This window comes from Accipiter gentilis, chromosome 23, assembly GCF_929443795.1.
Source record: "Accipiter gentilis chromosome 23, bAccGen1.1, whole genome shotgun sequence".
Taxonomy (NCBI): Eukaryota; Metazoa; Chordata; class Aves; order Accipitriformes; family Accipitridae; genus Astur; species Astur gentilis.
The window spans coordinates 13,636,816-13,649,660 of NC_064902.1; the positions used below are offsets into that span (position 1 = coordinate 13,636,816).

General features: G+C 46.0%; 1 protein-coding gene across 4 annotated transcripts in view; it reads right to left on the reverse strand.

Moving 5' to 3' along the window:
* GRIP2 (glutamate receptor interacting protein 2) overlaps positions 1-12,845 on the reverse strand; it is a 292,459-nt gene that overhangs the window by 46,343 nt on the left and 233,271 nt on the right. For all 4 annotated transcript variants that reach the window (XM_049827181.1, XM_049827180.1, XM_049827183.1 and 1 more), the window contains exons 3-8: positions 12,526-12,661; positions 11,554-11,699; positions 8,632-8,718; positions 8,261-8,336; positions 7,556-7,701; positions 422-569 (exon numbers count right to left, since the gene is read on the reverse strand). In XM_049827181.1, coding sequence (XP_049683138.1) covers positions 422-569; positions 7,556-7,701; positions 8,261-8,336; positions 8,632-8,718; positions 11,554-11,699; positions 12,526-12,661 — 739 coding nt within the window. The remainder of the gene's footprint in view (positions 1-421; positions 570-7,555; positions 7,702-8,260; positions 8,337-8,631; positions 8,719-11,553; positions 11,700-12,525; positions 12,662-12,845) is intronic.

The window sequence follows — 12,845 nt, forward strand, 5'->3', positions numbered from 1 at the left end:
GCGTAGTTAACTCCTATGAGCCAGCAGTTCACCTCAGCAACACGACTAACCACAGCTAGGGCTGCATAACAGTCTCTCCTGCATCCCCATGTAAAGGGTGATTAGCTGACTTGCCCATCAGGAAAAGGCTCTAGCCAGAAGTTTCCAGAATAGGTTTTTGCCATTCCACAGCTCCAGGGCAGTCAGATCTGAGGTTTTTAAAACAGAGCTCAGCTTTCACATGCGCTGAGTTACATTCATTCCCAGTGAGGAGTGTCCACTGGTGTTGGGTCAGATATTTTTAGCACGCTTAGTGCTAAGAACATGTGGACATGGCCATTTCAAGGCAAGGCAAGGAAGAATGCTATATAACTAACAAAGGGACAAAAAAGCAGCAGAGAAAGGTAAAGCAGGGCTAGGAGCAGTCTGTTCAGATCCATACCTGTCCACCACACTGGCTGGCTTGATCTTGTCGATGACAATGACCTGCTTGTTTCGGTGCGTGGTTGTTGTCAGTGTGATTCCTAGCGTAGAGCCTGGAGTCTTTGCTATTTCAACTAGTAAAGGACCTGAAGCATTTGCTACAGTATCTGCAAAACAAGAGAGCATCTGAAGACACTTCTCATTCAGCTTTTTCCATTTCTAAATGCAAGGGGCTGGCCAATAGTGCTGACTTGCCACGTGTATCAGCAAACCTGTAGTTTGGACATCCTACCATCTGTATCCCGTGGTAACTTAACAAAGAAGTAAACTCAAGAAGCAAATTGCTTCTGTACAAAATATATATGATAATGAAGTGAAGAGATATTACAACAATTCACTCAGGGAACCTGCCCTTGCCCTCCTCACCCCCCCCCTCACCCCCCCCACCCCCATTTTCTTGGGGTTAAATAGCAAGATCGAGGAAGAGATTGCTCAAAGGCTGTGCAGCAGTCACATCAACAGTATTAAAGCACAAAAAAGGAAGATCAGACGGACATCACTGTTATAGGCTTCTTCCCAAACAAACAAAAAAGGCACAAAGAAACAGGATCCCACTTTCTGAAGTACTCAGAAGTCTTTTGTGTGCTGATGACCTGCACACAAGTCAGTCAACTCCTGTATGCTTCAGTACCAGCTTCAAAATATCACCTCAACTGCTCGTTTCAGCTCCTCTAGTGTGACAATGGGATCAGAGACACAATGCTACCTACCCACATGCTTACAAAAGCCTTCTCTCTCCCATCAGACAATACAGGAGTAACTCATGTTTAAAAGATGCATTTCTGCAATAAGCTTAATAGGTGCTGTAAGTGAGACGATGAAACTCCTACGAAATTGCACCTGTTAGCATAAGCCTGCACCATACCTATTCATCTCTTCTGAGGGAGGGGGAGGAAAAAGAAAGCCTGTGTCTCTGGCTGATTAGACAGAAATTCCCTCCACCTCTATTACACACATTTGCTTCCACATTACCTAAAGCCATCATAAAGAGGCTGGATTCAAGAACGTGTTATCACCACCAGACACCCCACAACCAGCACCCCACGTGTAGTTTGACCCCCAACAAAAGCACTTCATGGAAACCCAGTCATCCACTTCGAAGGAAAGGCCAGCAGAGCCCTCTGAGAGCTTGATGCCTCCTCAGCCCTTAATTATTCATAGTAAGGCTTTTCTCTTCCGAGGCTGTGCTCCACTAAAAATGCTGATGCCACTTGGCTCCAAAACTTGATGCATGGCTCATTCTTGCTCTCTGATAAACAGGAGCATTAATGCAGATCTCAGAAGCTAAGACGCAGCGAGGTCTTTCCTGAGATTTGTTGAAGATGCTGAGTCTCTGGAGACAGAAATTTCCCTTGGAAATTTCCCCTGGGGATCAGCCAGGGGATGTTCAGGTTCCGGTCTACTCACCGTGCCCTTTTTCCCGGGAGAGGAAGGAGGAGGAATGAGCCATGTTAAAGGTTATGCAGGAGTCAAATAAAACATTGCTTATTCTCTGTTGAAAAGGACCACTGGGGAGATCTGCAGGCCCTGGCAAAAAGCACAGTCCCAGTTCAATCAAAAGATGCACAAAGCGCCCCGCTAAAGTCTGCGGAAGATGCACGTAAGCCTTCGTTAGCAAAGGAAGCACCAAGAGACTGAGGATCTCTTCCAACAGCAAACACCAGCTATATGTTGGTTTTGCAGCCCGTGTGTCTAGCACATATCCTCTGAAGAGGGACACAGACTTATATTCCTCCAGTTGAGGGGAAGGACACAGGGGAAAAAAAAACCCAAACATGAAAAAAGCTTGCTGGAGTGGTAGACCTTTCCTTGCAAAGAAAATACCTACTCCTCTCAGTTTTACCCAGCATCCAAGCTTCTCGGCTTTGCCAAGTGTTTCACAGGGAGGTCTCAGCACAACGGTGAGAAGAGCGAGCTTTGGGTACCTACTCCCATGCCAGGACCTAGGTGATCAATAAGACTGTAGGAAATCATAGTCCTGTCTCCAGCCCACAGTCCCTTCTCCTACCGCACACAGCATGGGCCACCCCACTGTCCCTTTTAATTCTCATCTCCAGTGGCATAGACGAGAATTGCTCCAAAGCCATTTTATAGAGGTATGTGTTGAAGAAATACCACAAGCATCTATTAAGTATTCTAGGGAAAGATTTAGCTCAAATCAAAGGTCAGGCGTCTGCAATTTAGCAATATTTGTGAGGCACGATTAACATGGGGCTATTACACCCAAAGTACTTTAAAAAGAAACACGGAGAGGCCAGGGCAGGCCGTGCAATAACCTTACTGTAGGGAGTCAATTGGCATTGCTGCTTTGGCACCACAAGGTGTTTCTGCACCATCACGCACAGCTGCAACCTCACCCAGCACCTATGGAAAAGACATCCACAGCTCTTCTGCATTTCACAGCAAATCTCACCTTACTTAAAGCAAGATCCTTTCTCACAAGCCAAGAGAGTCTACGCAGTTGTTCTTGGAGGCTCAGCATTCACAAGATATTTAATTCAAATGCTGCTCAGCACGTACTGAGGGCCAAAAATCACACTGTTGCAGAACAAGGATCACTGAGGCCAGTGACACCAAGTTTAATATGGATACAGCAGCTTGCATAATTTCTCTAGGGTTCTGTTACCAAGGAACAGAAAAACCCGTATACGTACACTGCCTTGCATGGCTGTGCAGATTTTCATGTAAGGGTTTGAAAGTGTTTTGCAAGCAATGAATTGTGCTTCCCAGAGGAGCACAGTACCATTTTACAGATTGGGAAACTGAGGCACAGCTGTCACACAACTTGTCCAAAAATACGTGCTTGTTTAGTGGATAGTCAGACAGGGTCCAGAAGTCCCATTCTCCTTTGCTGAATGAATAATTTTACATCTCCTAACATTGCTGGGGAGAATCTTCATCCACCTTCAGAAACAATAGTTTTAGTAACCAAATAAACCCTTAAGCCCTCCACCTTTTTGAAGACATCTGCTCTTTTTAGGTGACATTGACTAAATTAATAGGATAAATGAATTGGATAGTACCCTATTAAAATTCAGTACCAGCAGCTCTAGCCTGAATCAGTTAACATCTGCCCCCAAATCCTGCCCGTATTTTTCCTTCCAAACCCAAATTCTAGCCATTTCAAAATGTTCAGATGGAAAATCAGCAGCCACCAGGTGACTCACTACAGGTCTAATCAACCCTCTAACCTCCTCCACCAAAACAGGAGGAAAGCCTACCAAAACTTGCTCAAGTACAGCAAATCCCATCGCTCTGTCCAGCTGGCTCATGCCAGGAGGACACAAAGGGCTGTGCAAAACCTGCTCATACCCATATGCTTGAGGGGTACTCACCATTATCACGACAGATACAAGGGAAACAGAGTCTGCTCCAGGTAGTCAGGCACGCCAGTGCTGAAGGTACAGGAGAGCTGGTTACCCCACCACTCAAAGCTGGGGGATGACAAGTGTTTTCTTAAGGACCTTTCTCTCAGCAGCTTATTTTGGAGGAAATACTGTGGGGTTTTTTCCTTCTTGCACTAGGTTTCCTTGAGCCTCACCTGGCTTTGCTCGCCTCCCTAAGGAAGGTTGGCTTTTGTAACCAGAGTGGAAAATGTTATGAGCACTTGCCTGGGGAATAACTGAGGTGTGCTGGTAGGGATGATTTTTTTCCCTGCTGTAATGCATTTTGGGGGAGAGGAGGGAAAGGAGAAAGGAAGAAAGGAAAAAGGAAGAAAGGAGAAAGGAAGATGTGAGAAAGGAAAAAGGAGAAAGGAAGATGTGAGAAAGGAAAAAGGAGAAAGGAAGATGTGAGAAAGGAAAAAGGAGAAAGGAAAAAGGAAAATGGAGAAATAAAAAGGAAAAAGGAAAAAATGAAGAAGCAAACCAGGGAGCTGCCCCCTTCCTGACACAGCCCAGTGGCTCGTGATCCCTCCAGCTTCACAGGCACATGGAAGCATTTGACTTCATGGGCCCCTCTTCAGGCCCTACCCACTGCAGATGCTGAGCGGTCACCCGTTTGTGGGATGCTACCAGCCCTGCAATCCATCAGCAAGAGAGCCCCAGAAGCCCAAAAATCTTCAGCCTAAAAATGAATGGGCGGAGGGGCAGCCAGGGGAAGGGAGCAGAGGACAAGGACACAGCAAATTGCTTTGCTCATTCGTCATCTCTGGCAGAGAGCTTCCCCCCTCCATGAGTCAACCCTAAAGACTTGCAGCCCAGCGCCTCGTGTCATGGCACACACAGCTTATTTACAGAATAACTATTCAAATGGCACCAGTTTCTGGCTGATCAGTTTATTTGTTGGGTGTTTTTTTTTTCTTTTTCCCCCCTTCGAAAAGGCCGATGAGATAGAGTGTTGCCACAGGAAAGCATCTGTTCATTGCAACGTTTATCTGGCATGGGCAAAGGGCAGAGATTTTCCCGATGCCCAAGGGAGGTGCCTCCCCAGTTCACATTCCTTTTAAATGGAAATGGCAGATGAATTTAATTCCTTTCGTGGCCTTGAGCCCATTTGATTAAAAGCCTGCCATGGCCCCGTCCTATGCTGGGCTCCCCGGTGAAAGCCCGACAGCCGGGGGATGCTCAGTGGCAGTGGAAAGCAGCTGCCCTGTCCCTTGCACCGAGAACAGGGCTGGCCCCTTGCAGCTCATCCTCAGCACACAATTTTGGCTGGAAAACCATGAAGCCAGCTGGGGAATGCCATGATTCAACACTCCCCCGCAGCAGCCTTGGTCTCTCACCAAGGGCAGATGTGGAAAAACAGCTTTCCCTCCTCGAGGGTCAGCCCACACCACCCAGCGTGTAGAGCTGCAGCAGAGAGCTAGTGCAATGTAAAAACCTTTATTTTCCCTGGGGATGAACAGGCCAAGCACCACTTCATGGTGGTGTCTCCAGCTCTTATAATGAATCAAGTGAACTGTGTGGCCACGTGACCCCCCAGCCCCTTCACCAAGTTTTCAAAATGGGAATTAAGAGTGCTCCCTTCAGGCTAATAACATCCCCACACTGCCTCCAACACCTGCCCTTCCCTTCCCTCATCATCTTCCCGTGGCTGGTAAAGAAAATGTCTGTAATAGTTCTGATTTGGGGATGGTACACTCATCTCCCATTGCAGTTATTAGCTGTTGCCTGGCAAAACTGTCTGCAGAGATTGTTTTAAGCTACATGTTCTGCATCATCTTGCCTTAAAAGAAAGCAGGACAAGTATATCCCTTTACAGGGTTGGGGAGAAGCACTCTCTATGCAGAAATTATCTGAGAAGGTGGCTGGTTTTACGTCTTGGGAAGTATCTGGTTGTGGTCCACTGTATAGCAACACAAGGTGGAGAATCACTGCGTAAAACCCTGCCATTGCTCTGTGTTCACTCAACCCTAACAGTTTTAGGTGGGAGAGTTACCCAAGAAGAAATACCGAGACACCTTCATGGCTATTTTTGCTCCAAGTCAGGTTTTAAAACAATCAACTTTCTGCAACATAGGCACCAGGGGACCGTACAAACAACAAAACCCCCAAAAAGCCCATTTCCCATGCACCATTAATTGTTTGCTATTGTTCAGACTTGACAGCTCTGTGCAAAAATCCCTCCTTGACTCTGCCTGTCCCCTCCTCAGGCAGAGCTGCCAGCCCAGCCAGCCCATGAGAAGAGGAACGGACATCCCTTACTGACCGCTGCAGAGTTACCACAATCACAATCGTACAGAAAGGTAGAAAATAGGGTTTGGGTAGGTTCTGTTTTCCATCTTTTAAGTGTTTCCTCTTTTTCATGAATACCAGCCAATTTCTAAAGAGAAGCTGCTCCTGTAGCACGGCACAAGCCAGGCAGCGTGCAGGCAACTGCCGAGGCATCAGGTTTTCCTTCCAACTCTCCCAGTGGAGTAGGTGTCTGCGTGGCACATGGCTGCCCAGGTCCTGGCAGCCTCCACCCCCGTGAGAGACCCCGCATGTCCACACTTGTGGAGTTTCTGCTGAAAGGAAGGGGAAAGCTTGGGGGAAGGAGACGCAAAAGGAAGCCGAAAGCCCTCAGGGCTGGCACGAGTAGCTCCCTTATCCTGGTACAACACTCTTGCACCTTGCGTGGAGCAAGTTCTGGCATTCTCAGCTCTCTTTCCTTAGGGGTGGTGTGGTATTAAACACTCTCAGCTGCAGATCCTTTTCATTTCCCTCCTCACTGACAAATCAGAAAACAACCTGATATTACGGACTCCTATTCCTCACTGGATCCTACCTAGGCTTAGACGTGCTGGACTGTTTTGCGAGATTTGTGGAAAAGACTCCAACCTAGGACTTGGGGCTTCAGTGGAGGCAGAAACCCCTCTGGAGATGTATATGCAACATCAAAATCTAACGCACAGCTCAGTGAGCTTGCAGAACCAACACAGCTTCAGACTCTGTGGTAACCTTAGACTCATTAACGACACTCCCTGCAGTAACAGCTGTGTGTCACAAAGCCAGCTCAAAATGACTTTACAGTAGCTAATAATAAGCCCTTTCCCAGGGCTTGAAACTGAAAATCAAATTAAAAAAAACCACCAACCCTCTAAACCCTCAAACTTCATATCTACTCTGCAGAACGCTCTTTAGAAATACCCATCCTCTGCCCTCCAGTAAATTCTCTCTTATTTGGGGTCAATCAGTTGATCACCCCTCATTTATTTCAGAAGCAGATCTGAACTAACGTTTCTAAGAAAGGGAATAGCTCCAGAATTAAGCACGGTCAAAATTCAGAACCGAAGGCACAGCCACATCAAGTCTCTGCCTGCTTGCAGCTCACTCCCCTGCACACATTGAATAGCAGTATTTGCAGTGCTGGCAGAGTGCTCCAGCCCCCTTTAACTCTGACTTCTCCTATGCCCTCCTTGCCTATGTTAGAAAATCCCTTTTTTCCCCCTCCTCTAAACCCAGTCATCATTCCCGTCAAGACACGTCATTTGATAAGGGCATTTCAAATGCATTCAACTAAGCCAGCTTTGAACTCTACCCCCTACACCCACATTGGCAGCGCATTGCTCAGCAGTTTTTCCACTGAAACCAAGTACCTTAGTTACTGTGTCTAGTCTCACATACTTTCCAGGCAGTCAGAGAAAATGCCACCACAACCGTCTTGGCCTTACCCATGATAGTCACGTCGTATTCGATCTGGAAGAGTGCCTCCTGGCTGCACTGCCGCAGGATGTTGATGGCGTCAGCGTGGGTCATGCTGTGCAGAGGGATCCCGTCAACGCTCAGCAGCCTGTCCCCAATTTTCAAGGACCCTTCCCTGTAGGAAGCCACAGGCGGGGTTTTTGTTTATATGTAGATGTGTTTGTTTATATTTAGATATCTTTTCTATATATATATTTTTATATATATATATATATTTAATACATTTACATATTGAGCGGGTGTGTGTGTGTATATAGATATAAAAGTCAATTACTTTGATCCTGCAGGAATTGAACACTCCTTGGGACAATAGTTTGGGTTATTTATAGTACGAGGCCCATCATATTAAAATAGCGGCATGAGACGAGATAGACTGCCTCCTGCTTTCTAACACAGCATCAGCTATTCATTTGCACAGGCTTAATTAAGTGGCTGCCTCTGGAAGAGGAGTTTCTGCTTATAACATCTACACGTGGGTCAGCCTATGAGCACCGGAGCCATCCTCCCTGCACACCACAGGTCCCACACCACCTGTGTCGTTCCACACCACCAGCATGAGAAGCCTTGGGGAGGCACCAGTAAGGAGGACAAGAAGGATACTCATCCAAGAGCACGGTGAGAACTGCCAGTCTGTCTTGTGAAAGCAAACGTTGGAGGTGCAACACGAGCATTACCTGTCTGCTGGGCCACCCGGCCTCACGTAGGTGAGCACCAGCGGTCTGGACTTGTGCCAGTCTTCATGGGCTCCCCCTGTAATCAAACCGGGAAAGCCATAAGTCACTGGAGGTTTGAAAGTCTGAATGAGAGTGCTGAGAAAGGAGAGACATTTATCACGTAACAGCTGACACAGCCTGAAAGGAAAAAGTCTGCCCTGGATTAGGCAGCTGGCAGTCCTTGAAGGCTGCTCAGGATGCTCTCCAGGACATGCTTTCACTTCTCAGCTGAGGTTTATGACATTCATCTTCTTACTTTTCTCTTCCCTCTTCCCAAATTACCTCTGCCAGTGCTTGTGCCCTCTTTGTTTTTCACTGGTGAAGCTACTAACCTCTCAGCACGAAGCCAAAGCTGTTGCCTTCCTTGTAGAGGGACACCTCGATGGTCTTGGGAATAATGCCAGCACTGCTCTCTGGCACTAAAGGAAGAAAGGAAGACCCAGTTACTCCTAGATAAACCTTTTCCACACCACCCTGCAAAACAATACCAAAACTCATCCAAATGGCATTGGAATGAAAGTCTAGCCCAATACCCATATTGTAGCTTCCCTGTTTGGAGGCAAAAAGAGCCCAACCTGGACACGTGAACCTTTCCCAGAGCCAACCATTGTGTTTTAGGATGATTTCACCAGCTCAGCGTTGTGCATCTCCCTTCAAATTTGTCTTGGTTAATACTCTGACATTCAAGTAAAACCATCTCGTTTATCAGCTGGCTTTAATGCGTTCAGCATTACTCAAAAGCCAGGAGCTTCTGCTGCAGATGGAAACTTATTAAAAAAAAACAGCAGCAGAGTACGGAATCAAGTCACCGGCTGACCTTAAAGAAAATGAAAATCCCAAATCCTCAGTGCAAAAGGTTGGGTTTTTTTTCTCTTACCTCTCATATTTTGACTTTAAAAAAAGATTAAGTGAATCCTTTAAACTGATCCTAGGGGCAATTCAGTAATTTTATGTTAAATACACAGTACTATTTAATGTAGAAAAGTAAAGAAAAAAAGAAAGAAACTGTTTCTATCCCTTACCATCCCCTGCTATTTAATGATTTATTGAACTGCTGCAGTAAATATGGGACAATTTCCTAGTCTTCTCCAAGCAGAACTCCACATGGCATTTCAACCTGGTCCACTCTGAAAAGATCAATTCCTAATCTTCAAACCAAGGGCAATGAATGGCCACAAGGATAATCAGAAAATAGACCAAGAGCTTGTCTTCAACCTGGCAGATTGGAGCTGAAGGCTCCCCTAGGCACGTCCGCACTAGCGTTTCCCCTTGGCTTAGGAGGGGGTTTTTGAAGCAAATCTCCCCACTGTCCTCACTGACCACATTGGTCCTCACTGCCAAGCACCCTGAGGGCTAGCAACCTGCACCCAAATTAGGGTTAAACTAACCCTTAAACTAACCTCAAAAACGTACAGTGGTGACATGGTACCATCTTGCAGGCCAGCAGCCCTGGGGACCAGGATACAGTGAGGCCAAATAAATGCCCAAAACACTGTCCCCCACGCAGCCACTTTGCTCCTGCTGCTGTGTGCAGTCTGCTAACAGGGACACAGCCTGGAAATACTGCAGAAGGGAAAAGCTCAAGGCACAGGAAGGCTCCCAGCTAAGGGGCGATACTCACACATCAATAAAAGGGTATAAAGCATCCACAAGCGAGTTCGGAAACCATCCAATTTCTGTCTAAGCATCCAAGCATGAAGTTCTGCAACAGCCTTTCGTAAGACCATGGGGAGCAGGGAAACCTAACCTAGTGTTAACTCGGGGTTTGGTTTATTTATGAAAGAGATGATATGACACAGTGGCCTGAAAACTAGACTTGGATTTGCAAGGTCTCTTCCAAAGCAGGAAATTACAGAGTGGGAAGAAAAATTCAAACCCACAAGCACAAGTTATTGAATTGCACTATATTTCTGCTCTTTGCTCAGGAAAAGAGAAAGAAAAAGAGGCAGGCGCACACAGCAATAACAAACCCTCACCGCAGATAAAAGCCCACAATGAACTGGAGCAAGGCAATAATTGACAAGTCCCTGTATTTTGCAGTGCCTCTTTGTTTGGATTAGTCATAAACAGCATCAATAATCTCATTGGAGAGAAGTCACTATTTCAGTGTGCTCTTCCTGCTCATTCAGAGGTGAGGACATTTTGCATTGCTGCTATTGATTGAGCCATGCAGTATTGGCACTGCTGCTTAGCTAGTAAGTACAGCTTATCAGATTCCTGACAGCCAGACTCACAGCTAGGGAAAAAGGTTAAGAATTGTCATCTCTAGCGTGCATGAGAACATGGAAAACTTGAGACACAGTTTGGTTTACTAGGGTTGTACGCAAAAGCTAACTAACGTTTACAGCAGAAAAGAGGGGGATAATGGGTAGAGGTTCAGCTAATTCAGGTTATATATTTTTTCTTAGGGCTTTATATGGTCGTTTATACATTCAATACTTTTCATGTAAAGGTAGCAGCTATAGCAAAGCTATGAAGTGTAAGATAGCTTCCTATCTGGCACAAAGTGTTCAGATTTCATTAGTTTTGTTTCTCCTGTCGTCTTATTTTTAGTTGTTCTGTTTCTTCTGCCCAATCATTCTCTGATTGATCTGGGTAACTGAATGAGTAATAACTGGGGAGATCATTTCACAATGGAAAGACGGTGATGAGAAACTGTTTGAGGAGTTTGTTTTAATCAGAACAAACAAATGAGGGCAAGAGCACATAGTCTCCCACATCAGGACACAAGCCCTGTTAATGTGAGTTGGGCTTGCCAGCTTCTGCCAGGGCCCCTTAGCTGGAAAGCAGATTGTTTCAGCGTCCTTTCTGAAAACACGTAACATTTCAAAGCATCTTGAGGAATAACAGCACTTGCCACAGTTCAGAAAAGAGGATCTGGCAATACATGCTTAAGACTGAATAAAAACTCCCGTAGCCACACTCCAAAAGAGAAGAAGAAAAACAAGCTGAAGCAGCATCAGGAGGCAGATTGGCCTGTGCAACCGAGTCACTCCGAGGCAAGACAGACCTAATCAGCCATCTCCCGCCGGTGTGCATGAACAGGCACCCACTGTGCTGGAAAAAGCGCTCTGCTCTGACTGCACACAGCTCTGCAGCATCCACCGCGGCGCTGCGAGCAGATGAAGGCAGAACGTCAAAATGCCCCTGGATACTGCCTTGGCTACGACAGCTAATGCACAAGAAAGCCCAGCTGTACCCCAGGACAAAAAGTGGCCAAGAAAAGAGAGTAGCGTTATCAGAGATGCACCCACCAGCTGGCGGAAGCTCGTACTCTACTTCCAGCACTACCCTTTCGCCCACGTTTTTCAGCAGGCTTATGATCTCGTCATGCCGCAGCTTGGTCAGGTTAATGCCATTCACCGACTTGATGTAATCTCCGACGTTCAGCTGGTCACTTCTGCAAATAAAGGAGAAAAAAAAAAAAAAAAAAAAAAAAAAAAAGCAGTGGTAGCACAAAGTCTCTGCTACACTCAGCCTGGACGTGCCTGGGAAACCTTTGGTCACTGGAGGACTTTCTGAACAAGCCACCAAAGCTGAGCTGATCTTAGCTGTCTGATTGCGTGTGCCTGCTACCAGAGGGAAGTGCTAAAATCAAAGCCATCTGTCTTTCCCAGTGGCAAGCATTCAGATGTGTACATATAGCAACAATCACAGTCTATGTGTTCACAACCTCTCTTTTTGTTGCTCGGTTCCCATTCATGTAGAGCAATCAGTCAAAGAGAAGCACACCAAGAGCTGTCTGAAAAAAAAAAAAATCCAGCAGGGAAAAAGAAAACATCTTTCCTTTTGCCTGTTTTCTGCAAACTTGTTCAATTACTCTTTCCCTTTCTCTGCTTCTTGGAGCCTTTCTTTTTCCCATTCCTTTTCTGAGCCAATAACGTTACTTACACACTCAGTATTCAGAACAGATACAATATTAAACCACTTAACTTGATCAAGATGTATTGTACCATGCAGCTCTCCTGACAAGGCTGCCTAATTTCACAGAATCCCAAATATCCCTACACAAAATTTCAGAGCAAAATTGCACAGAGCATGGGAAATAACTCACAATAGAAGACGTTGTACTTACTGAAGCAACAACTTTGCATTCTGGGGCACTTTAAAAAAGGGAGTCAGGTGCCAACTATTTTAATTACAACTATATTCATTCAGTAGCTAGAACATGCAACTATTCCTCTCCAGTTTTACTGTGCTCTCTGTACCCCATTTCCATTTCTCACCTTGCAGCCAGTCCTCCCGGCCTCAGATTGGAGACTCTTGGCTTTCCATCTTTGTCTGTGCCACCTGAAATGGTTAACCCAAGGGTACTTCCTTCCTTCTTGATCAGCTCCACGATGGTGACCCCTCTGAACTCCTCTGAAAGATCAGGGATAAAGACAAAACATTTCAGTGGAAGGCACATTCCTCCCAATCCCAAGGACACCCTTTTCCTACAGGTGGTGGGAGAGCAGACCTGGGATGACTTGTACAATTAGCATGAAGAGAAAGCTTCAGTCTATTTAAAATTAAGTTGTGAAACAGAAGGGTGTCCTGGTGGACC